The sequence below is a fragment of the Schistocerca americana genome, chromosome 8 (assembly GCF_021461395.2).
Source record: "Schistocerca americana isolate TAMUIC-IGC-003095 chromosome 8, iqSchAmer2.1, whole genome shotgun sequence".
In the NCBI taxonomy this organism is placed as follows: Eukaryota; Metazoa; Arthropoda; class Insecta; order Orthoptera; family Acrididae; genus Schistocerca; species Schistocerca americana.
This window is the reverse complement of record NC_060126.1, coordinates 122521799-122549359: the sequence shown is the minus strand read 5'-3', so window position 1 is coordinate 122549359 and position 27561 is coordinate 122521799. Positions and strand designations below refer to the sequence as shown.

At 41.4% G+C, this 27561-nt stretch overlaps 1 protein-coding gene and 1 pseudogene across 1 annotated transcript in view; both read right to left on the bottom strand.

Moving 5' to 3' along the window:
- Positions 1 to 18844, bottom strand: part of LOC124544715 (L-dopachrome tautomerase yellow-f2-like) — a 127322-nt gene extending 108478 nt beyond the window's left edge. The window contains exon 1 of the mRNA XM_047123361.1: positions 18708 to 18844. Coding sequence (XP_046979317.1) covers positions 18708 to 18755 — 48 coding nt within the window. The 5' untranslated portion in view covers positions 18756 to 18844. The remainder of the gene's footprint in view (positions 1 to 18707) is intronic.
- Positions 4967 to 5119, bottom strand: LOC124546249 (annotated as a pseudogene).
- Positions 18845 to 27561: the final 8717 nt, after the last annotated feature.

The following is a 27561-nucleotide window of genomic DNA, read 5'->3' as shown; positions in this document are numbered from 1 at the left end:
GTCTATCATCACTTATGCCATCACTCTTTCCAACATTGTACGAAGATATCCTTTGGAACGATCCCTATATTTTCAGAGCAGTAGGGCAGAGAGTATTGCTGAATGGTAGGACGATCTGCTCTCTCTGCAGCCTTTCTCATCCCCTGAATAACTGCCATAGACAAGCGCACAAAAAAAAAGAGCTGTCGCTAAATCAAAACGGGTTCGCAATACAATGTCATCTACCCTTCACTGTGGACTCCCCTTTTACAAGAGGGGAAACTGTACAATGAGCCGAAGATTTCATAACAGAACAGTATTACGCGTTGTATAAAATTTTAATTGCAGATGTACTTACATTTAATTTCTTTGCAGCATCTTTTATATTGTATTTCATGTTCCAGTTATAAGATTAAATAGGTATTTTATTACCACTCTTTATTTTTCTTCTTACATTTTGGCTTAAGGAGAATGTAATATTAGAAAAACAACATATTTACAGTCTGCAAAATGCTGAATAGGTCGCTAAGGAAAAAGTCACTGACTCGGTGCAAGCTGACAATATTATTCCAGTATTACGCGTTTCGGAAATTGCTGTCGTCAGATATGTTGGAACATCATGTTGCACGTAGATGCAAAAGTTACATCTTGTATTGGTAACGATTATAAGAATATTTCAGGGACACCAAGAACTGATGAGGGAATAAGCCTTCATCAGTCTCTATCAATCAATCTTCACCATGGACCATAAAAACATTTACATCGGTCCTCATGGAAACGTTCCGAATAAATCTCGAGAGACTACGTTCCAAGAAGAGTCACGTAGTAAATTAGTTTCGCCCCATATACGACTCGTGAAATGATATTGACGAGAAAATTAGAGAAATTAGGAGTTATTTGCCGACAGTCATTCCTGCCACGCTCCAGTCACGAACAGATCAGGAAAACGAGGAAAAGATACACTATCTGTTCGAAAGTATACAGACATTGTTAGCGGATGTTAGTATGGGGTATACAAGGGTTGTCCAGAAAGTAAGTTCCAATCAGTGGCGAAATAGACACAAGAGTGAAAGCCCGATGAAGCTTTAACAGATGTATTGGGTAGTGTCTCTAGTATGACCGTCGATCGTATGAAGACGCTCATTTCAGTTGTGAGCGCAGTGCGAGCGAGTAAAGGTGCCTAGAACAACGATGTCTCCCGCCAAGTAGGAGGGCCCGCTGAGAGGCTTCGCCTTAATGAATGCAGCCCACCTAACACAACTGCCACGCACTTCGTTCTTCGTGGTAATTCTCAACCGCACTCTGCAGGGCCAGTGAAGACGCTCTTGCAGCCTTTTCGATGGGAAGTGTTCGATCACCCACAACACAGCCCTAATTGGCTCGTCCTGAGTATCGTCTCTGTTCACATGAAAAGCTGATTACGAGGACAACACTTGGACGCAGGCTACGGGCTGTAGACCAGCGTAGAGAATTATCGGAAAGCACAGGCGGCTTCCTTCTACGACGATGGTGTTGGAAATTTGGTATAACGCTCCGACAAATGTCGGAGCGGCGGCTATGTAGAAAAGTATCTGAAGTGTAGCTAATTCTTGCAAATAAAATGTTTCTGATTTTCACTGTGGTTTCCATTTAGTGACCGGTAGGAACTTACTTTCTGGACAACCCTCGTATTTTCCTTTCTTTAAGGTGAACTGTGTTGGGGGATACCTTCAATGAGGTGTCTGCATGGCTGTGGAGAAATGGCAACCTACTCTTCCTTAAGAGACGAAACGAGTTCAGTAGACGGTCTAACTCATCCCACAAATGAACCACTGGCTTCAGGTAGGGATTCATGGCCAGTCATTTCAGGAATGTTATTCTCGAAATTCATTGCTGCTTTACGACAGGTTACAGCGTCATGATGATACAATCATCATGTCCGAACTGTTCCTCTAATGTATGTAAAATTGTTCATATCCTTCTGCATTTACTGTTTTCTTAAGTGCAATAGGGGGACCATACTCCAACGACGAACAACACCCTCATACCGTAATACCACCTCCTTCGTACTTCACTGTTGACAGTACGCATGATGATAGGTCATCTTCTCCAGGTACCCGCCAAATCCGAACCCTTCCACCGGGCTACGACAGGGTACAGCGTGGTTCGTAACTCCAGCTCATTAGTTTGTAGTCATCCTATGTCTAGTGGCGTCGCTACCCGCATCACATCAAGCGTCGCTTAGGGTTGACTAGAAAAATGTGTGGCTTACTTTGCGGTGGAGATAGTATGAAACAAAACAAGAAGGAAAGAAGATCCAGTAAACGCTGGATCTAAAATGAACATTTCTTCAGTAGGAGAGACGTTGAAATGCTCGTGTAAGGAGAAAGCCACATACTTTGCATGATTTAGGAACATTTTATAGCCCGATTTGAGTTGTGTTATAGAACAATTTAGACGAATACCTTGTCTCCCACTTATATCATGACAATTTTTATTTATAAAAATAGTTTGTCGACTGTATTTGTAGTGTATCGATTTATTGACACATAATCTTCCATAGCACGAGTTTATTAATCGTTTTCGCAACACATCAGTTTCAGATGCTTTAACTTCCTTAGATACATTTGTAAAGCTTGGACACATGGAAGGATTCATAGTCCTTGAGCATTAGGAAAAGCATTGTTGAGTAAAGTAGTGCGCCGTGGGCAGAACAGCAGTAGCGGGGAGAGTCAGTCATAGTCGAGTCTTGGGCGAGATGTGTCGGTGGTTGGTTGGCTTAACTAAGTAGTTCCTTATCAGAGCAAGTGGCTCCCTTTTGAAGATGGACTTTTTAGATGGACTGATAAGATAATGAATGAACAGGTTCTCTGCAGAATCGGCGAGGAAACATGGACAAGAAAAAAAGACAGAGTGGTAGGTCATGTGTTAAGACATCAAGGAATAACTTCAGTAGTTCTGGAGGGAGGCGTAGATGGTAAAAATTGTAGGGGAAGACGAAGACTGGAACACATACAACAAATAATTGACCACGTTGGGTGCAGTAGAGGAATTCATAGTGAGACTTGTAAAACTAATCGGATGACTGATGACACAAAAGACTACCTCTCGAGAGCAACTTACAACACGTGGACTAGTCTAGTGACCAGCTAAATAGTTGGAAAAACTCCATCAGTGGAGCAGCACATCAGTACATCTTCTTCGAATTATAGGTGATACAAAAATAACATCACTTGCCCTTGAGAGCAGCAAGAACGGGAGCGACCACAAAACGGGCAAGCGAATGACACATGTGCTCATTTCAGATAGTGCTGCTTGTGTCTGTAATAACTGCCTCTTCAACTATCACCAGTGCATATTCTGACGTAGAGCAGACTGTAGACATGTTTTACAGGGGGTAGGGAAAAACAGGAAAACACCAAGAACACAACACATTACCATGCCTAATACGGCGTGGGAAAAACCGTTGTCATTCAAAACAGTCGTATCAGAATGGATAAAAACAGGCTCTGCACGGTTTCCAGGGCACTCTTATACCACTCTTCCTGAGAATAGTGGTAACTTCAAGTAACAATGATGGAGGTAGGTAGTATGGAGAACACTCCTCTCCAAAGTAGACCACAACGACTGAATAATATTGAGATGTGATGATTGTCGTGGCCAGGGGAGATGAGTCAGTTCATGGTCGTGCTCGCAAAAACAGTCCTTGTCGTCTTGGAACGCAGCATCACTACCACTGAACAAGCATTGTACCGTGAGGTGGACTTGATCAGCCAAAATGGTGACACAATACTTGGCAGTAATGCGACCTTGCAAAGTACCGAGGTTAAACAGAATACCGCATCAGCTACCTTGGTTACGGGAGCACCCATTTTACAAGCACCAGTCGTTTGCCCACATTCGAATGCACAGAGCTCCGACATAACGCATTCACACCTACAAAGAACAATGTTTTGACCACGACGGACATTAGCAATGTGTTTAGGACGTTGTACAGGTGTCATTCGAGGTCAAATACAACAGCGCAATCTTCCGGCTTGGTTAGCACCTGTATTTATGTTCAAGTATGCATTTCTCGCAGTGTTTCCATATTTTTGTCCAACACCTGTAGGCAGCAATAATGTGCACAAAGAATACGAAATTAAAATGACCCGAGGTTGGTTGCAGATGGTTTAGTAATGCTCGCAACGTTTGAAGATCAACTGAATATTGTAGCTAAGTCAAAAATGTTCTCCGCGACGTACTTCTGCACATTCGTTTTCTATCTCTGTCTGTTGGTGTTTATCCTGTCTTATAAGATCCACTGTCTTCGTGATTTGGTATATTTATTTTATTGTTTGCTCCGTGGCCGTACGCCCTTCCTGTCGCCACAGTCATTAGTCAACCAAAGGAGAGAAGTGGTTTGAACCTCCTGTCTGTGAATCTCGTAAACTTAGTTTTGCACGTTACCTTGTTTTCTGAGGCGCAGGTTGGGGAGCAGCGCAGCATTTGCGTAAATGAGCGTGAAAAACCGCCTACAAACTACATTACTCATCCTAGCCGCTGTAATGGCCCACGGTCGTTAGACAGATTCGGATGTGGCCCACGTCCCTGTCTTGCAAGTTAGTTCACTGCTCATTAAGTTTACGAGCAGAACTGTTCTACGAACTTAGTGTTTTGTAACATTTACGAATCACGGAGAGGTGTTACTCTGTTCTCATCCGTCGGAAGGACACCAAACAATGTTCTATGAACTTATAACACTAGTATTCGGGGAAGTCGAGTTATCTATTCTTCTGCCTTAGTTACCTGACACAGGGACCTTGATAATAAAAGGGATTCGGGTGCATTCCGTGGCATATAGATTTTCTCATCGCACTGTAAGGAATTGGAATAGGATAGCATGACTAACAAGCAGACCACAGGGCCATCTGATTTTTTGTAATTTTTTTATATTTATTGTAAGAGAAGTTCAGAACTTAAATAACAGTAAATTAAAGCATTCGGTTCAGTTCTCAAAAATTCTCGCCAATGACGGGCCAGCCCGCGACAGAGATGGAGCAATTCCTTAGCAATCCGTCATGAGCCAAAAATGAGTTTAGTATTCTGCCCTTGAGATGCAAGACGTATCAGATATTAAGCTGATACGAACAGATACTACACTTCGAGCGTATTCGCCTGTCCCTCAAGTAAGGATAATTTTTTTTTTTTGGACAAACAGCGCGGCTCTGTGATGGAATGCTCGCCTGAGTTCTGGACTCGATTCCTGGCCAGAGCAAATTTTTAAAGAAAGTAGGAAGCTCTACCAGCATTTCTGTGAAGTGTAAAATCCATGAAGACGGGAAAAGATCAGTAGTGCTCCAGACTGCTAATCGCTCAGTCGCTGGTTCGAGTCCCGTTGTGATCATCATTTTTTCCTTTTCTTGTTCAGCTCGAATACTGGCGTCTCTGAAATTCATCAAGTTAACACATATGTAATTGGCATTTTTATGAAAATGTACCTCTTCTTATTTCTAATTACATATTGAACACAAAAACCCAATTACCGATGGAAATTGAAAATTCTTAATTAGTGGTCTTTTACAAAAGATTGTCAATAAAATTTGTTAAAATTAAAAAATACAAATTAGCTCTTTTCGTTCTTATCTACTTTTACGTTTCACGGTAATGTTTGTAGAACAAGCATATTTGTTTAAAAATTCGCACCGACTGAGGATCGAAGCTAAGACGCCTGCATGGCGGACTAGCACTCCACCACAGAGGGGCGCTGCCTGTCGAAACAAATCGACCATCGAAACTGGTAACAGAGACAGGGAATAGTGTGGCATGTTCTGGATGCCTTGTCCGAAAATGACCTTGAGCAGATAGAGAACCAACTCGTGAGGGTAAAATCTTACACCTCCTGGCAACAACCAGACCTGAACTTATCGAATCAATTAACGTAGAGGAAGGTAACAGTAATCATTAGGTTTTGACAGCATCTATGACGACGGGTCCTACAAGGAATGTCAAGAAAAGTTGGAAGATATATTTGCTCAGCAAGGGTGACGGGATACAAATTTCAGAAATCTCAGCAGTAAGCATCAAATATTCGGTGATAAGGACGAATATGTGGAGAACAAATGGAAAAAAAATTCAAATGCATCGTTCAATATGCCCTAGACAAGTATGTTCCGAGTAAGGATTTAAGGGACAGTTTAATAGCCGTGTTAGAAAAGAGCTACGTAACAAAAAGTACTTCATCTCAGATTCAAGAGTACTAAAAACCTAGCTGACAAACAAACTTTGAACGAAGCAAGAATGAGCTTAAGGAGAGCAATGAGAGAAGCGTTCAATGAATTCGAATGTAAGACGCTTTCAACCGACCTGAGTAAAAACCCTAAGAGATTTCGGTCGTATGTAAAATCAGTAAGTGGGTCAAAATCATCTATTCATTCTCTCAGCGACCACACCGGCACCGAAACGGAAGATAACAGAGAAAAGGCCCAAATACTGAATTCGGTCTTCCGAAGTTGTTTCATCGCCGAAGATCGTAACACTGTCCCTCCTTTCAATCGTCGTGCGAACGTCGAAATGGCAGATATTGAGAGAACTGAAAAGCAGTTACAATCGCTTAGTAGTGGAAAGGCTTCAAGACCAGATGAGATACCTATAAGAGTCTATAAAGATTATGGAAAGAACTTGCTCCCTTCTAGCAGTAATTTATCGCAGTTCGCTTGAGCAACTAAAGGTACCTATCGACTTGAGAAAAGCGTAGGTCACTCCTGTTTTTAAGAAAGACCGTAAGACAGATCCACACAATTATAGACCTATATTGTTTACGTCCATCTGTTTTAGAGTTATAGAACATGTTTTATGCTCAAGAATTATGACGTTCTTGGAAAATGAAAAGCTCCTCTATAAAAACCAAAATGGATTCCGCAAACAGAGACCCTGCGAAACTCAGCTCGCTCTGCTCCTCCATGAGATCCACTCAGCAGTGGACAACAGTGCTCAGGCTGATGCCGTGTTCCTTGACTTCAGTAAGGCATTTTTCACCGTCCTGCATTGCCGTTTAATGAAAAAAATACGAGCTTACGGAGTATCGGAGAAGACCTGCGATTGGATTCAAGACTTTCTTGCAGATAGAACTCAGCACGTCGCTCTTAACGGAACTAAAGCGACAGATGTAAAGGTAATATCCGGAGTACCACAGGGAAGTGTGATAGGACCGTTGGTGTTCACAATATATGTAAATGATCTAGCAGAAGGCGTCGGGTGCCCTTTAAGGCTATTCGTGGATGGTGCAGTTTATACCAAAGTAGCAACGCCCGAAAATAGTAAGGCTTTGCAGAACGACCTGCAGAGAATTGATGAATGGTGCAGACTCTGGCAGTTGATCCTGAACGTAAATAAATGTTGCATATTGAGCATACATAAGGAAAGAAATCCACTACTGTACAGCTACACTACTGATGAAAAACATCTGGAGACAGCGTCTGCCGTAAAATATCTAGGTGGAGTTATGCAGAGCGACCTTAACTGGAATGACCATATAAAACAGATAGTGGGAAAAGCAGACACAAGACATAGATTCATCGGAAGAATCTTGAGGAAATGTAACTCATCCATGAAAGAAGTGGCTTATAAGGCGCTTGTTTCTCCAGTTCTTGAGTATTATTCATCAATCTGGGATCCCTACCGGGTAGGACTGATAGAGGAGACAGAGAAGATCCAACGAAGAGCGACGCGTTTCGTCACGGGATATTTTAGCTGGCGGGAGAGCGTTACGGAGATTCTAAACAAACTCCGCTGGCAGACGTTACAAGAGAGACGTTGTGTATCACGGAGAGATTTAGTACAGAAATTTCGGGACATCACTTTTCAGGAGGAGTCAGACAACATATTACGTTCCCCCACATACATCTCGCGTAATGACCACGAGGAGAAAATTCGAGAAATTAGAGGCAATACAGAGGCTTACCGACAGTAATTCTTGCCACGCACTATTCGCGAGTGGGTTGAAGCGATCAGATAGTGGTACCGAAAGTACCCTAGACCACACACCATTAGGTGGCTTGCGGAGTATGACGTAGATGTAGATGTAAGGTAGTAAAATCGTTCAGAAAACATCAAAGTCGATTTTCTAGAGAATTTTTGGAAGTTGCATTGAGCTACTGTTGGTAACTGACACCTGGGTTCTGAACTTCACGTTTCATAAATATAAATAAGTACAAAAATCCGACTGCTGCGTGGTCTCCTAGTAAGATCGGTATGACGTATCCGCCACCGTGTACTTTGGAGTGTACAAAGCTAACTCCTCGCCAGGCCTAAGGGCTGTCTACCGGCTGCCGTGTCATTCTCTGCCTTGCGGTGCCATGCGGATGCGTTATGGAGTTGCATGTTGTCAGCACACCTCTCTCTCGATCGTTTTGCAGACTTTCCCAACCGTGGAGAAGCCACTACACGGTCGAGTAGCTCCTCAGGTGACATCACGAGGTTCAGTGCATCCCGCACTAGACCTCCCACCAAGCAAAACTCCTGGGCAATACCGGCGATCTAACCAGGGTCCTCCACATGGCAGACATCGACGCTTACCACACAGTTCCAGAAGATGAATCGAAGGGCGTATCATAATCAACAACGAAAAACAAGGATGAAAGTAAAGGACGACAGAAGCTAAAACGTTGCAGCAAACATGGGTGTTCATAGAGCCGTTTGTGGGATAAGTGCGAATGTGTAGTTTCGACCTGCTAGTGTCATTACAGATGTCTTTTGAACGTAAGCTTTTAAATTAAGTTCCAGTCTAATGTTCAAATTTCAACAGCTTACCATAACAAGAAATAATACTTTAGCGCCGGCCGAAGTGGCCGAGAAGTTCTAGGCGCTTCAGGCTGGAGCCGCGCAACCGCTACGGTCGCAGGTTCGAATCCTGCCTCGGGCATGGATGTCTGTGATGTCCATAAGTTAGTTAGGTTTAAGTAGTTCTAAGTTCTAGGGGACTGACGACCTCCGATGTTAAGTCCCATAGTGCTCAAAGCCATTTGAGCCATTTCAACCACTTTAGCAAATTAACTGTTACAGTTTACGTTATTTACGTTACACTCCTTTCAGTTAAAGTAGGTGTTCCGCGTATCGTGTTTGGATTTGGATGCAATACTGCACTCCTCTCTACAGTGCCATACGAATTCTTTCAAAAACACCCTCCCGCCAGGTCAACTCGTGAAGTCTGTCAAGACTATACAATTTGTTGTTTCTGTTCTTCAATGATGTGAGTGGGAGTACTGTGCACTTCACTTCCGAAAGTACCCCGAACAGAAAAGTCCAGACGAGGGTAGTCAGGTGCTCTCGCAGACCAATTTACAGGCTTTCCTTGACCTATTCTCCTCGAAACGTATTGGTGCGTAAGATGTCGTTATGGAAGAGCTTGCGGGAAATTTGAGCCCAATTAGATAGGGTCTTAATCTAAAAGTCTGTATTTTAAACCAAGTTTTACTAACTAGAACGTCATTTCATACTTCAAGTCAGTGGCTGCTTATAATCACAGATTCGCGATTATCTCGCAGTCGACTCTTTTGCGGATCCAAATTTACTGGACCGTGTTTTTTCTTCTATCACTGTATACTTCCAATGATGTCAGTTTTCGGTATTAATATTTTATACCCAGTATCTGTACATATACAGACGTATATACAGTTACAGAGAGAGAGAGAGGGAGAGAGAGAGAGATTGCTTATCTACATTACAAAACCTCTAAAATGGTCGGCTTTACAATTATTGATATATTTGAAACGTTATCACAATCTAATGATTAAGACGTATAATCTTATGTTAAAAGTTTACCAAAATAAGACAATCATTAAAGCTAGAAACTGTGCATCGATCTTGAGGCAGTGTAATTTACAGCGTGCAAATTACCCACACTGTTTTATCCAGTATTTTAGAATGGGATCGCTTAGCGACTTCCAACAAAATTTACACGTAATTTCAAATCATTTTCGAAACTTCTTTTCACTGACACCTGTCACAAAAGCAACATATAAAGGGATTATGACTTCTTTGGTTTACCGATTTTTGTTTTGACTTTTTCATTAGTCTATGAGTGAATAATCCAGGAATAATAAAACCAATGTCATTAGCGTTTTATATCTTCCTCCATAAGGATTTTACTTGCTTTATGTCATATATTTGACATTAACATATGATACTAACTCATTCATAAAGTAAGAAGACGTTTGAAACTGTTTTATACGTGGGAATTCATTTCTTTAAAGAGTCATGGGGGAGGGAGGCGGAAGGAAGTGGTTATAGGTCTTTGTATATTTTGTGTTCGTAGAACCGTACTGATGCTAATATCGATATAACTTCAAAGAAAAAGTGATCTAATGTTTATTGTCAGTGAAATTTGTTTGTTCATTACAATATTAGTCGTTTGCGATAATAAACAAACGACGTTAGCTGTATATGAAGTATCCGCTTACGATACGATCACATAAATATGTAATGATCTCAATAAATACGCCCGCGTGATGTGTCTACGATGTATGAATTGGTGAGTCATTAGTACTTTATCTTCACCATATCTTATTAATTTCGCGTATTTCAATGTGTCAGACAATGTAGATGCAGCCCTGTCGTTCACCACATAATTCAATGTACCTTTTCTTTTTAATTGCTGTTAGAAAAAGTAAGATGCGCCTCCGTTCCAGACATTGCCTTCACGCTGAGTCATTCTGATCACATCCACGCTTGCTGACAGCGGCATTTATAAGTTATTCTCTACTAATAGGTAACAGTAGTGGGCGAAAACCTATCAGATAAGAAACATTAATCTGAAGTTACGGAGACGCAGTCTTTCGGCTGGCGCTGTCATTGTCCGACAATAGTAAATCGATGAAGTGAGGTAGAACCCCAAAAATTAATTCGTGTAATAAGGAAGAAACGATGCAAAAGGAAACTCACATTTCGAAAGGGTCGTGTCACATGTTTTAAAAGGGTCTAGCATTACTGACATTTTTGGCAATTCGGTGCACATTTTTTTTTTTCTTTCCAGGCTGTCTTCTGGTTTGTCGCCGATTAACTACATATGCAGAGGCAAGAATATTTCCCAATCGAAATAATTAATTGTAATAGACCTGTAGACTTGTATACGTAAAAGTTTTGACTAGCGTCGCCTTCAGGCATTTTTCTCAATTATCATTGTTATCCATGCGGCACCTGGCGTCAAACTGTATCGTACAAGCTCTCAGGTGTTCCAAGGCCACGTCACTAAGTGAATAAATTTTCGGATACGAGCTTTACCACATGACACAGTGCAACGGAAGCTACAGTTTACGAAACGACTGTATGGGCTAAGTTATTTGCTACTCGCGCGTTATCACAAACTATCACAACCGCAACATAACCGCAACCGCAACTGAGTCGTGTCTAGCAGTTCACCGAGATACTGCCTCTGACACTCATTGTTTCAGCAATCAGTTGTGCACTTATTGACAGAGCCAAAATAATAGATACCTTGTGGATATTCGGAGAAACAAACAGACGTCTAAAGAACCAGGATGAATATTATGACGGTGGAAAATAAGATTGGCAGTCTTCTTCTCAAATTAGAGCTTTGCTAACACAGGGCTGAAGTGTAGGCTGTTTCATTGTATATGTCACGACGTCGCCAGAAATACATTAATTAGCGACAATTTTCCTGATTGGATCGAAGACCATTTTCATTGAATAAGATAATATTTTCACATAGTAAAATGAGAGCCATAGAAAAATTTCTTGGACTTCAAAATCACAATAAAGTGAAAACATGTTTTGCTGAAACAGAACATATTATACAGTGCTGTTGTAAAAAGCCTTAAGAATACTGTGTCAAAACTTACGGATGATTAAGAGGACATTTGGCTATGGTAGCAACGAAAAGAAATGCCACAAGCGATTGAATCTGGAGCAAAGCCTATGACGTGCATAGGCTGAAACCGAACAAAACACACAGAGTGATTCAAAGTCTTTGCGTCTAACGTCTAGTGGCGGTAGACCACATCATGGGGAACAGCTTATGTTAGAGACGAAATGTTCACAGTCGCTTCCCACGGACACTAGGCGTCACGTATTTGTTATTTTATTTTATTTTTATTTACACGTGAAGTTCAGAAGGGCCAAATTGAGGAGCAGATCTCCAAGGTCATGGAACGTGTCAGAACATGAAATTACAACATAAAAGTAATAACAGATAAAAATAAATGTTCATGAACCTGAAAAAATTCAGTCCATAAGTTTAAGTAAACGCAATCAACAATACAATAAGAATCCGCTTAATTTTTCAAGGAACTCCTCGACAGAATAGAAGGAGTAACCCATAAGGAAACTCTTCAGTTTCGATTTGAAAACGCGTGGATTACAGCTAAGATTTTTGAATTCTAGTGGTAGCTTATTGAAAATGGATGCAGCAGTATTCTGAACACCGTTTTGCACAAGTGTTAAGGAAGACCGATCCAAATGCAAGTTTGATTTGTGCCGAATATTAACCGAGTGAAAGCTGCTTATTCTTGGGAATAAGTTAATATTGGTAACAAGAAATGACAATAAGGAATATATATATTGAGAGGCCAATGTCAAAATACGCAGACTCGTCAACAGAGGTCGACAAGAGGTACGTGATCTTACACTACTTATTGCCCGAATCGCCCGTTTCTGAGCCAGAAATATCCTTTTAGAATGGGAAGAGTTACCCCAAAATATAATAACATACGACATAAGCGAATGAAAATAAGCAAAGTAGACTAATTTTCGTGTCGAACAATCACTCACTTCTGATACCGTTCGAATAGTAAAAATGTCAGTATTAAGTTTTTGAATAAGATCCTGAACGTGAGCTTTCCACGACAGCTTACTATCTATCTGAACATCTAGAAATTTGAACTGTTCAGTTTCACTAATCATATGCCCGTTAAGGGATGAGCAGCTTTTTCAGAACTATCAGGTTCTACTAATTAGGTGTGCTCCATACTTCCCATCCCTGTGAACTGACAGTGATTTTCAACAGGAAAACCTTGAGAGTGAATGCCTCAAAGACTAGGAAGATGTTTTAGAAGCGAACCAAGAACTTTAATTGGCTCGGCCTACCGCCTTTGATGTGAAAAAAATTACTAAATTATAGGCAAATCACACTGCAGGCATACGCCGCAGAGTGCCTACGCTGCTGCCTCTCAGGGGCATAACTAATCCCAAAGGATGCCTGGCGTCGCCGGGAAGTACCAGCGAACATTTTGTCTCCAAAAAAGCTATTTCCTGTGACGTGTTCTGCACCCCTAAAGGTTTGATGAAAGGATTTTGAAACACTCTGTATAGAAGACCGCTAGAAATATCAGGACCATTTCTTAACTTTCTACAACAACAATGAAAGATAAATGTTTCTGATACAAACCCTTGTATAATTTCTCAAAATGTTTGTCTTTAAAAAACTGCACAGTCTTACATAGTTTTAAACAAATTCTGGTAACACCAGCTAACTCCCACCCCGATTGTTTATAGATTCAAAATCCCCTGTATAAAACGTCATATCTCCAAAACTATGTGTCGTACAGTGACATATGTGGATACTGTTTGCAAAATGTTTTGTGAATAGAGTTAGCACTAAAAATTTATAACTTGAAACGTCCTGCTTAGTGCTGCATTTTTACTGCATGAAGAACGAAAATGTGCCTAAGAGATAAATATGTTCGGTGTCATCATTTTGTGGGGTGGTGTCAAGCATAAAAGCTTCTTAAAAATTTTAAATTATGAGTAAAGTTTGCTGGGTGTCGCTAGGATCTCTCATTCTCAAATATTGGTTGGATGTACTCTGGGTAATTTGCATGCTGTGAGTTAATCTGCCTCAAGACACACTGTCTGTAAGTGCAGTACCCATACCTGACTTATTGTTAAGCCTCTGAGATCGCAGTGAGCTGTTACGATAGCATTTTCAGTTTTTAAAATCCGGAGAATAACTGTATGACCTGCTGAAAATCAAATTTTCGTTGCCCAAAGAAGCCGTCAGATAGGCATCCTGCAACTGGGACAGAGCCCCGGGTTGGCCGTTTAGTAATATACGAGGGTTGTCCAGAAAGTAAGTTCCGACTGGTCGCGAAATGGAAACCATATTGAAAACCAGGAACGTTTTATTTGCAACAGTTAGGCACACCTTCCACCTATTTCTCTACATAGTCGCCGCTCCAACATCGAGTGTTGTGATAGTGTTTTTTCAACTTTCCAATATCCTCGTCATAGAAAGCAGCCGCCTGTGCTTTCGGCCAGTTATCTGCACTGGTCTGCAGCTCGTTGTCTGTGGAAAAATTTTGTCTTCATAGCCAGCGGTTCTTGTGAGCGGAGATGAGACTCAAGGGGAGCCAATTGCGGACTGTGTTGTGAGTGATCAAACACTTCTCATCGGAAACGCTGCAGGAGCGTCTTCATTGCCCCTGCAGTGTTCGGCCGAGAATTGGAATGAAGGATCTGCTTGATAGTTGTGTTATGTGGGCTGCATGATACAGGCGAAATCTCTAACCAAGCCCTCATACTTGGCGGGAGACGCTATTACCTACTCATCTTTACGTGCTCACTGTTCACTCAGAACTGAAAAGAGTGACGCGACACGATCGACGGGCATACTACAGACACTGCCCGACACATCCGTGCAAAGCTTTACTGGATTTTCCCAGTGGTTTCCATTTCACGACCGATCGGAAATTACTTTCTGGACAACCATCGCATAACAGGTTTTTTCCACTCTGATGCTGGTACCTCAAAAACATGGCCTTAAAAACATTCGACAGCTTCATGAAGTGATTAAAATTGTTGTCCACGCGCATTTTGTTTGATATACGGGAGCAAACAGATGTCATTAGTCGACAAATCGGGGGAATGCAGAAATAAGACGCTAACCAGCTGCTTTTTCTCTGCTGTGTGACAGCTGGCCTTGTTATGATAATAAGTGATGCGACGTTTTCTGTTGTTTTTCGGGCCGGCAAGTGTGGCCGAACGGTTCTAGGCGCTTCATTCTGGAACCACGCAACCGCTACGGTCGCAGGTTCGAATCCTGCCTCGGGCATAGATGTGTGTGATGTCCTTAGGTTAGTTAGGTTTACGTAGTTCTGAGTTCTAGGGGACTGATGACCTCAGATGTTAAGTCCCACAGTGCTCAGAGCCATTTGAACCATTTGTTGTTTTTCGTGATTTCATCGATGACTCGTTGCAAGGAAATTGTTGTCGAGCAGAAGCTTTTCTTAGTTACATGCACATGCAAAATTGAATGTACTGTAGTCTCTAATATAGCTAAGGATAGCTCTTTCTCACAGGAGGTCACATGCAAAACCTGTTGAATCCCGTTGGGCACAGCTATGGTGTCTTTCGGGAATAACAACCGATTTTGGTCGACACTCACGAAATTCGAAGCTAGTGGAAGCTCGACTAAAATGAAATTCTGAACACCATTTGTAAACTGGCTTTCCTAAAGCTGGTCGGTTGCCAAATGGTGAATTAGACGATTCTAGGTCATTGTTTTTGATCAGGCATTTGCGAAAATCATAAAAGATCATGGTAAAAAATTTTCACATGCAATTTCCATTTTTTCACATCCGTTTCTTTATATTTTCTTTTGGCCATTTCCTTCTGTGTGGACATTACACTCTCGATAAATTTGGGGAAAAACATAATTCCATCGAGCTGTATTTTAAATGTGGTGCTTGATTCGGCAACGTTAATTTCGGACGACCCATTTTCAGCTGCATCTATTAACTAACACTCCATAATGAAACGAATTTCTGAAAAGCTCGCTGTAAACACGCTGCTCTGCCAATTTCTGAGCTACTGTTCGTTTAAGAATAAGAAACGACAAGTTCTAAAATGATGGTCATATTTCAATGCAATTACTTGCTTGGCAGATTGTCCATAGAACAACCATCAGGCTATTTGTCTACCGTTCCACTCTCGAACAGCGTGCCGGAAAAATTAATGCTTAAATTTTTCCATGTGAGCTATGTTTTGTCTTCTTTTATGACGATGATAATTTCTGCCTATATAGGTGGGCGCCTACAAAATATTTTAGCATTCGGAGGAAAAAGTGGGAGATTGAAATTTCCTGAAACGATCTCACAACTACGGAAAACGCCTTTCTTTTAATGATTACCGTCCCAAGTTGCGTTTAATATCCATGACACTCTTTCCCTTAATTAGTTATGATACGAAACGAGCTGTCCTCCTTTGAACTTTTTCTATATCCTGCGTCAGTCCTATATGATACGGATCGCATGCCGCGCAGCAATTGGGACAAGTGTAGTCTAGGCAGTCTCTTTACTAGACCCGCTACCGTAGCACAGCTGTCGGTTTTTTTCCCCACAATCTATGTGGTCGTTCCACCTTAAGTTGTTCGAACTGTATTCCCTAGGTATTTAGTTGAACTGACAGCCTTTAGATTGGTGCGAATCGTCGTGTAATCGAAATTTAACTGTTTCCTTTTAATAGTCATGTTGATGACCTGACACTTCTCATTATTTAGAGTAGATTTCCCTTTTGGCACTATACAAATATCCCGTTTATATCATTTTGCAATTGGTTTTTTTCTCCCGATGACTTTGCTAGACGACAAATGGCAGCATCATCCGCAAACAATCTAAGAGGAATGCTCAGGTTTTGTCCTAAATCGTTTATATACAGGGTGTTTCAAAACGAACATTTATTACGTTCAACGTACAATTGTAAATAATACCCCAAATGAAAGATGAACTCAAACAGTTTTGTTTGTATAACTGTGCGCAATGGGAAGAGTATGGAATGACAAAGAGTGACTGAAAAACGTGTTGAACGAGTGCGAATCTTTCACGCTTAGCCCCAAGAAATATCCCTGCGGAAAGTTTATGGGCCTTTCTTTCTCAGTGAATCGGCTGTAACTGACTTTCTTACCGTGATGTGCTACAGCTCTGGTCCGTGGCTCAATGGGAAGAAGCTGAACAACACATCTTTATTTGGGAGTAAGATGGTGGGCCACCTCACTGCTATAACTCAGTACGCGACTGTTCAAACCATGTTGTATCCGACCGGTGAGTTGGGCGCAAGGCACCGGTTGGCACAGCATTTTATGCATGACCTCGACGTTCACACACGATCTGACGCGATCATGTGTATGTGCCTCCGACACCAGCTGATCTGCCCGACTTAAGAAACAGTGTTACTGCAACAGTTACTCCTGACACATTGATCAAGGTTTCGGAACAGCTAGCCTATCGACTCGATGTGTGATCGGTGTTCTCACTCAATAACTGTAAGAAAGCCGGCCGGAGTGGCCGTGCGTTTCTGGGCGCTACAGTCTGGAGCCGAGCGACCGCTACGGTCGCAGGTTCGAATCCTGCCTTGGGCATGGATGTGTGTGATGTCCTTAGGTTAGTTAGGTTTAATTAGTTCTAAGTTCTAGGCGACTGATGACCTCAGAAGTTAAGTCGCATAGTGCTCAGAGCCATTTGAACTGTAAGAAAAACTGTTTGTGTTCCTCTTTCATTTGGTGTATTATTTATAATTGTAAGGTGAATGCAATATGTCCTTCAAAGCCTTAAAACCCGTATATTCATTTTGAAACAGCAGAGGGCCTATAACATTTCCTTGGAGGACGCCAAATATCACTTCCGTTTAGCTCAATGTCTTCCCGTCAGTTACTACGAATGGTGACCTTTGTGACAGGAAACCATGAATCCAATTGCGTAACTGAGACGATGCTCTATAGACACGCAATTTGATTACAATTCGCTTGTGAAGAATGGCGCCAAAAGCCTTCTAAAAATTTAGGAATACGGAATAAATCTGAGATTATCTGCTTGAGATCGCCTGTTGATAGAACTCATTATTTCATTTGAATAAAGAGACAGTTGCGTTTCATAAGAACGATATTTTCGCAATGCGTACTGACCACTTGGCAGTAAATCTTCGGACACAATAAATTTCCCAAATTCCTACCGCAAATCGCCGTCACTGATATGGATCTGTAATTAAAATTTAAAAGCCAATCCCTATAAGCAGAACTGACTGCCTGACTCTCTAATTTTCAGCTACCATAAAAAAATCTATAAATACATCGTAGTTTTACTTGCTCGAATATTAACAAAACATTATGCATCATTCCAGAAAGAGATTTTCACTCTGCAGCGGAGTGTGCGCTGATATGAAACTTCCTGGCAGGTTAAAACTGTGTGCCGGACCGAGACTCGAACCCTGGACCTTTGCCTTTCGTGGACAAGTGCTCAACCATCTGAGATACCCAAGGACGACTCACACGTCGTCCTCAAAGCTTTACGTGCCAGTACCTCGTCTCCTACCTTCCAACCTTTACAGAAGCTCTCCTGCGAACCTTGCAGAGCTAGCACTCCTGAAAGAAAGGTTATTTCGGAGCCACAGCCTCGGGGATGTTTCCAGAATGAGATTGTCACTCTGCAGCGGAGTGTGCGCTGATACGAAACTTCCTGGCACATTAAAACTGTGTGTCGGCCCGTTGCACGAACTCGGGACCTTTGCCTTTCGCGGTAGTTATTGTGCATCATTAGTCATTTTCAAAAATGAGTGTCAACTTTTGTTGCTTATCTAAAGTTTAGGTAGGTGCTGAACTTTGTTTGGGGTATTAGCCGTCATCTGCTTTCGTTGAAGAGTAACGGTCGTACAAAGATTGAGAACCACTACACTGGACATTACAACTCAAATTAAAGGCCGGTTAACTATCGTAAAGAGATACACAGCAGGAGCCATGGGCGTGTGTGCTGGAACAGTGGACTTACCGATCTGCCGGGGACCTCGGCCCTGTTGTAGTCGTGGACGGAGGACATGCCTGCTGCTGCTGCTGCTGCCGCTGATGCTGCTACTGCTGCTGCCGGCGCCTCTACACCGCAGCAGCTACTGCTGGGTCGCCGACCCGTCCGGCTCCCTCATTGGCGGAAATCCCGGCTGGCGGCGGCATCTCTGCTCAGTCTCGGAGACTACTGTGGTGCCGCGCGGTGTCAAGGTGGTAGCGGCGCGCCTGCGGCGTCTACAGCGTCAAAACAGTACGGGCGCTTGTTTTGTTTCTTTACTTCTTTTATTGGGGCTTCGGATGATAACTCACTTCAAGCCAAGGTTGTAAGAATCAAAACATTTTGCATTTAACTGCGATAATGCTTAACCATCTTAACTGAATCTTCAGTCGCTTCTCGGTAGAACAGTTTCGCTCAAGAAACTCTGTGCACGTCTTATATAACAATTTCATTGGATCGCTAAAATCAGCTGATCGCAGTCAAGTACGAATTACGTCACACAGTCTTCATTTTTTATAGCCTTCACTAGTACAGACGAATGGAAAAAGTGGTAGAAGTCGACATTGGGGAAGATTGGTTCGAATTTAGTAGTAATGTTGGAACACGTGAGGCAATACTGAATCTACGAATTATCTTACAAGACAGTTATGGAAAGGCAAACCTACGTTTCTAGCGTTTGTAGACTTAGAGAAAGCTTTTTACAATGTTGACTGGAATACCCTCTTTCAAATCAAATTCTAAGCCGGCCGATGTGTCCGTGCGGTTCTAGGCGCTTCAATCCGGAATCGCGCTGCTGCTACGGTCGCAGGTTCGAATCCTGCCTCGGGCATGGATGTGTGTGATGTTCTTAGGTTTGTTAGATTTAAATAGTACTAAGACTAGGGGACTCATGACCTCAGATGTTTAAGTCCTATAGTGCTCAGAGCCATATTTTTCAAATTCTGAAGGTGGCACGGGTGAAATACAGGGAGCGAAAGGCTATTTACAATTCGTACAGAAACCAGATAGCAGTTATAAGAGGCGAGGGACATGAAAGGGAAAGCAGTGGTTGGGAAGGGAGTGAGACAGTCCTGTTGCCTACCTCCGATGTTATTCAATCTGTATGTTGAGCAAGCAGTAAAGGATACAAAAGAAAAATTTGGAGTAGGAATTAAAATCCAGGGAGAAAAAATAAAAACTTTGAGTTTCGCCGACGACATTGTAATTCTGTCACAGACAACCAAGGACCTGGAAGAGCAGTTGAACGGAAGGGACAGTGTCTTGAAAGGAGGCTATAAGATGAACATCAACAAAAGCACAAATAGGATAATGAAATGTAGTCGAATTAAATCAGGTGATGCCAAGGGAATTAGATTTGGATACGAGACACTTAAAGTAATAGATGAGTTTTGCTACTTGGGGAGCAAAATAACTGATGACGGACGAAGTAGAGAGGATATAAAATGTAGACTGGCAATGGCAAGGAAAGCGTTTCTGAAGAAGAGAAATTTGTTAACATCGAGTATAGATTTAAGTGTCAGGAAATCGTTTCCGAAAGTATTTGTATGGAGTGTAGCCATGTATGGAAGTGAAACATGGACGATAGATAGTTTAGACAAGAAGAGAATAGAAGCTTTCGCAATGTAATGCTATAGAAGAATGCTGAAGATTAGATGAGTACATCACGTAACTAATGAGGAGGTACTGAATAGAATTGGGGAAAGAGGATTTTTTGGCACAACCTAACTAGAAGGGGGGATCGGTTGGTAGGACACGTTCTTAGGCATCAATTTAGCATTGGAGCAAAGCACGGAGGGTAAAAATCGTAGAGGGAGATGAAAGCATGAATACACTAAACAGATTCAGAAGGATGTAGGTTGCAGTAGTTATTCAGAGATGAAGAAGCTTGCACAGGATAGAGTAGCATGGAGAGCTTCATCAAACCAGTTTCTGGACTGAACCACAACAACAAGCCAGTACCTTCACGGGGCATGTTATTTTTTGTATTCGGCAATGACAGTGATAGATGGTGGCCGGATGCCCTTCCTGTAGCCACTCCTTCTCTGTTGGTTCGGAATTTGTGTATCGCATCTGTCTGCGTCCACTATGACAAATTTTATAGAAGCCATTTAAATTATTTAATTTTACACTTATTCTTGAGACCTTACGGTTGTATCAGCTATCATCAACCGGAAGAAAAATTATAACAACTGTTGGATTAAAAAGGCATATTTCTCATAGAAGACACATTCGTAACTAGATGTAACAATGACAAAACATGGAGTGCAAAATGACCATATTTTGGCAACTCCTTGAAAAAAAAACAAAAAAAACGGGTAACTGGTATATAGACTACTGACAGTTCAGTCAGTGTTGATATGACTAAGGCGGTTAAGGCAACGTTCTAGACAGGTGGAGCACCCGGGTTTGAGTCCCCGTCTGGTACAGACTTTCAACTCGCATCATTCATTAACTTCAATGCCCTAATGCGAACACCGCAGCAAAAATTTCGCTGACTATTAACTTCATAACTATAAATGAACATAATATACAGCAGTTTTTAACTTCGTGAGCAGCAGCTCGAAATATTTAAAAAACATCATAGTTCGCTGCTAAGAGCTATTAATAAATACTTCACTGTTTCACTGCTTATAATAATTTTGTATGTTTGTTACATTTCATAGCATTTAATTTTTATATTTTACTACTTGACAACAAGGACATGTGTTTTACGTTTATTGACACCACATGCTTAATACACCATGTTAGCTGTTTTAAATATCTTGTGACACCTGACGACGATCTGTAGACTGGAACTGGTCGTAATAGGGAGGTGTGTACTATAAATGCTTGGCGGCGAACTACGATGCAAAAAATGTGAGTATTCTGTAGTATTATTTCACTTCATTAATCGATTTTCAGCTTACAAGGCCACAATTAGACTTTAACTGACTGTATTTAGCATTGAAATTCGCCAACAGGCGTGCATTCGTGATGTTATTTTATTTTATTTTTACTAGCAGTTTTGGCATTCCATTATACCATCTTCAGGCTGCACATTCATCTGTCAAAAACAAAACAAACTGACACACTGAGCCATACGTTCCTGGATATCGTGAATTCTAAATCGTATCCAAAGCGCTTCCTTCGACTTCCTTCGAAGACCTGTTTGCATGTCCACAATGGATCAACAGTGACTTAACTGTCATCGACCCGTGTTCGATTCCCGGTGTTACCAGGGATTTTTCCTCTGCGGGAGGATTCGACAGGGATGCACTCAGCCCCGTGATGCCAACTGAGGAGCTGCCTGATTGAAAGGTAGCGGTTCCAAGGTCGGAGCGGTGACAACGGCCGGGAGTTCGTTGTGTTGACGTCAAACCCCTCCATACCGCATCCGATGATGAATGACTGAAGACGACAGGGTGACCGGTCGACTAACGCACCGTCTTCGGGGCCTGACGCCGGGGTTTCCGTTTTCACCATTGAATTTGCAAATTAAAAAACTGTGCAAGCAGACAGTTTTGTTGCAAAATATTGAAACTAGGCTTATTGCTAATATAGACTGCCGTGCACCAAGAGACGGTTGTGGTTGCGCTTTCTCCGCGCATCCTTCGCTGGAATTCTTTCCTTCTAGTGAATTAACTTCTTTCCAGACATCCGTCTTCAATATCCACACTTTATCTCACTGTTCAACTTTCATGAAACAGAAGAAATCCAAATAGATTAATAAAAGTAAATAATAATCACAATGGTAGACGCTATTTAATGAAATACTTTTGCAAAATATTACAATTTTGAACATGGCCGATAATGCAGCAACCGTAGACGAAATTTTTACGATCGTAACACAGTACAATTATTTCGAATTCAATGGACAGCTGTATCAATAACCTGATGGCCTTGCTATGGGTAATCCTAGCAGACATTTTTATCAACTCTCTAGAAGAGACATTTTTCAAAAAAATTTCCATTACCACCTTAGGAATTGTTTCATATTCTAGGTACGTCTATAACGGAACCAACGATGGCATTAACCACCTGTTCGAGATCTTTAACAAACTGCGTGAAAAAATCACCTTCACATGTGAACCTGAAAACAGCTCCCGTCAGTTAAATTATTTAGACTTAACTTTGAAAATAGTGAATGACAAAATCTCTTTCAATATTTTTCGTAAAGATTCTTTTTCTGACCAAATTGTGCCAGCCTGTTCCACACACCCACGATCTCACAAAAAAGCATTTTTTCACTCTGCTGTTCATAGAGCAATCTCTACCCCTTTGTCCTCTGAAAATTTAAAAACCGAATTGAATCTAATTAGAACCATTGCAGTTAATAATGGTTACGAACCAAATATAGTAGATGATGTCTTCAGACAGAAAACCAATAACAGAATTACCACGCTTGGGACCACTATTGACGAGCCTAGCGATTTGAAGAAATACTTCTCTTTACCGTATGTAGGGCCAATAACCTACAGATTGCAACATCTCCTTAAAAATAAATATGGCTGCAACATAGTTTTCTCCACCAACAACTCTCTCAAAAATAATCTTATCCATAATTTAAAACCAAGACAAGACGGTCGCCTCTGCAAAACTCAGGCGTTTATAAAATCACCTGTGACACTTGCTCAGCTTATTATATAGGACAGACTGGACGAGCTTTTTCGATTAGATATAGAGAGCATCTATTAGGGAAAAAAGGTACGAACGTACATAATTCGTCATTCGCTGACCACCTTTTTATCACAGGACACAAACCTAAAGATGTTCATGATATTAGTATCTTACATACGGAAAAGAAAGGCTTCAATCTTGATATTCTTGAACAGTTGGAAATTTTCAAACATTTTTCCCGTAACAACCATTTAATCCTCAATGAGCAATTACAATTACGTGATAAAAATTTCTTTGATGGTGTAAAGCCCTTGCTTAAAATCACTTAACGCGGAATATTGCTATTATGCTTCCCGTACTGTAGCCTTAAATATTGTTCTCTCTCTCCCTGTTTTACAGTATAATATTTTGTTCAACTTTCGTTCTGTTGCATACTATCTGACATAATGTAATCATCACATTACGTGCACTCCTGTTCCAATGCTTCTGACAGCTGTTGTCACTGTAAATTACAAACATTCAATACTAGATGGCGCGACACAAGGTGGCGACTTGCTAACATCGACGGCGCGCGCGCCTCTCAGTCTGATGCTGCTTACAGTGCCGGCCGCACACGCGAACCTTAGCGGCGCGTCTTAATCAAGTTGTGCATTCCTAGGAAAATTTTATAATGTACAAATATATTTTTATCTTTAACGTGAGCACTGTTGCTCTAAACCATTTCATAACTATTTACTCTATGTAAGTATGCTTTCTTTGTCTACTGTACCGTAGCAGTGAGCTATGATGTAATTTTATTACATATGTTTAATTTAATAATTTTTATATTATTCCAAAACTCTGTTATAGGTAATGCAAAAATTTTTTTACTTCTGATGAAGGCTGCCTTAGAGCAGTTGAAACCTAGGTAAAGTTGAAAATTTTTTACCTGTGCAACCGAAGAGCTGTATTTTCGAGTAATATTATAAATTTGCAAAATATGAATAATTCGAATATCACAAGTAACCCGGCATTTGTCAGCAGCTGTGCGTCCTCGCTCATACCTCGCAGCATCTGTCCTCGTGCTTCATGTTTATGACGTCATATCTCCTGAACGATCTGTCACACAATGATATAATATTGTAGGTACATTCAGCGACATATATGGATAATGTCTACGAAATTTATTGAGAACAGAGTTAGTAGTAAAGAAGTAATAAATTTAAACGTCATGCTTGATGCGGCAGTTTATGACTTCATGTTTCCTGACCTACGTGTCGTACAGTGATATAATTTGCATCTACATTCAGTACTGTATGAGTATACTGTCTGCAAAACATGTCGCGAATATAGTTAGTAGAAAAAAATAACAAATTATAACCTGAAATGCCTCATGCGGTATTTTACTGCAGGAAAAGAGGAAAAGTAATAAGCGATAAACTTTTTCCTTTCTTCATTTTTCATTAGCTCCTCAACATACCTGAGGAGCTATGACCATTGGTTCATCTTCGCTAATGTGAAACTCATATCCTCTACTGAGCAAGTGTTCGGGCTATTAAGGTACGCACTTTAGATCCCACGTTTATTGGACACTTTTTCATGTTTTTGTACATACTACCACCGCTGAAAGTTACCAGCCCGACACTCTTCGCAACACAAGAACCGGTACATGTATTCAACTGTCAGAGGTATCAGAACGGCTGTCGTTTATGACTTTAGACTCGTTCGTTTCCGGTACAGGGATCCTTACTTCAGATTAATATATTTATCGTTCTCCATCATCCTAGGAAGTCTGCAACATCATCACGGAATCACCCCTTGTATACTTACACTTACAGACGTCCGCGCCTATAACTCTGACGCTCTGTAGTCTCGTTGGAAGACGTTTCCGGACATGGGTTCCTATTCAAAATACGATGTACTCACTCCCCTCTACAAGTCCTAGAAGTCTGTAACGGTAATTTCCGACCACCCTGTATAATGTAATTGCATTCATTATTAGCTTAAATAAATGACACGAGACGCACTGCTACATGCATAGAAATCACCTTTAATTTCTTTGCCTTTTACGGAACAGTGGACAATAAGGAATACCAGCACCGCAGCAGAACAATTTAGCGCTATGTCTTCTCTTCATGAACACTCTAAAGAAATGGAGTAATTTTCAGATTTTAGGTTTTCGTCTCTTAGTGAAAATCATTATACACACACACACACACACACACACACACAAAGAGAGAGAGAGAGAGAGAATCCTTGACCGGAAAATGTTCGCATTATGGAGAGATTATATTACTCACGTATATAAAGTGAAAGATTACCGTCACCGTTGTGGTCGATGTACATTGTTGCTGTTTTGGTCTTCAGTTCGAAGACCCTCTGCACTGCTGTACCTGAGCAAACCTCGTCATCTCTGAATAACTACCGCAACCTGCATCCATTTGTACTTTCTTCAGCTGTACATTCCTTGCCGCTAAGGGCCTCACGTTCTCTTAGTTCAAATGGTTCAAATGGCTCTGAGCACTATGAGACTTAACTTCTGAGGTCATCAGTCCCCTAGAACTTAGAACTAATTAAACCTAACTAACCTAAGGACAGCACACACATCCATGCCCGAAACAGGATTCGAACCTGCAACCGTAGCGGTCGCGCGGTTCCGGACTGTAGCGCCTAGAACCGCTCGGCCACTCCGGCCGGCTCACGCTTTCTTAGTCGACGAGACACAGAGTTTAGTGGATACCAGGATACAGACTGATGCTGTGTTACCCGAATTTCAGAAGGCGTTCGTTACAGTTCCGCCAAATGAACAAAATACGAGCGTATGCGATAGCAGACCAGGTTTGTGCTTCAATAGGAAAGTTCCTAGCAAGAAGAATACAGAATGTCGTTCTTAACGGAGAAATCTTCAGATGTAAAACGAGCCTCGGGTGCACCACAATTGTTATGGGATCATTACAGTTCAGAATATGAAGGGTGAACTAGAACTCCACTGACAAACTTTCAAAGGATGTCCACAGATACCTTCCGTTGGCTCTATACATTGCAATTCCATTTCGTTTGGACAACAATACGATGGTCCCATTCCATGTCTAGCTCGGAAATCAATGCATTTTTCTTTTGGGGGCACGTAGAGATCCTAGTTTACGAGACTCCGGTTGATAACCATACGAACTTGCTTGGAAAATCGCAACCACGAAGGTAGCGTGCCAAACTCCTGGAATTCTTGAGCGTGTAAAGCAGCCTATGGTGCGTCGCTGTACTCTCTATCTTCATTACGGTGATCGAAATTTTGAAGAATACCTTTAACGGACCAGTTCTGCGTTTGTTACTTGCTGTACTGTAGATTCACAGAACACACTGAAAACACTGAAATAAAAGTGTTCGTGTTTCATCTGAGGATTATTGCATTACTCTGTCTTGTGAGATGTACGTTTTGTTTATTGCGTATTACAGGTATTTTTAATGTTGTGAAGGTATTGTGTTGATGCATAAATTCGTTGCGTTTCTCCATAAATTCGATAACATACACGTAACAGAGCCTTTAGTCATCACCGATAAATTATCCTTCACTATTTACACAGTCTCCCAACTCTAGGGTGACTTTTCGATTCCGCGGCTGTGGAAATCACGTGGTTTCGAGGCAAACTACTCGTACGGCCATTTTCATCCGGAAAGGAAGTCTTTTAAAGGTTGTTCGACACAGAGCGGAAAAAGTGAAAATCTGAGGGTGTAAGATCAGGAGAAAAAGATGGGTGCGGTACGACTTCCCAACCCATCTCCTGTACAGTGTTTTTGTTCAGCCAATCAGGAGGGGTTATCGTGGAGAAGCAATACCTCACGTAGTTTTCCTGGTCGTTTTTGTTGGACTGCGTTTTACAGACGTCTATGATGTTGACAACAAATTTCAGCAGTGATGGTTATACGTCTGGGAAAAAAGTCGTAGTACAACACGCCGTCGCTGTTCCATCAGATGCATAACATTATCTTTTGCGGATGCACGAACGCCTTTGTACGAACCGTTGCTGCTTTGTTTGGGCTCAACCACTCCTTTGATTTCCTCTTGTTAGCATAAAGAGACAATTTCTCGTCACCAGTAATGACACAATATAGGATTCTCCGTGTTGTTTACGAGCCAATTGATGGCGAGCAATCAGAGATGCCTAGATGTGATTTTGCCATAGAGCCTGGAGTACTAATACACCCGATTTTTTAACTTTCCCCATTGAATACAAATGACGCACGATGGTTTAATGATTAGAGTTCATCA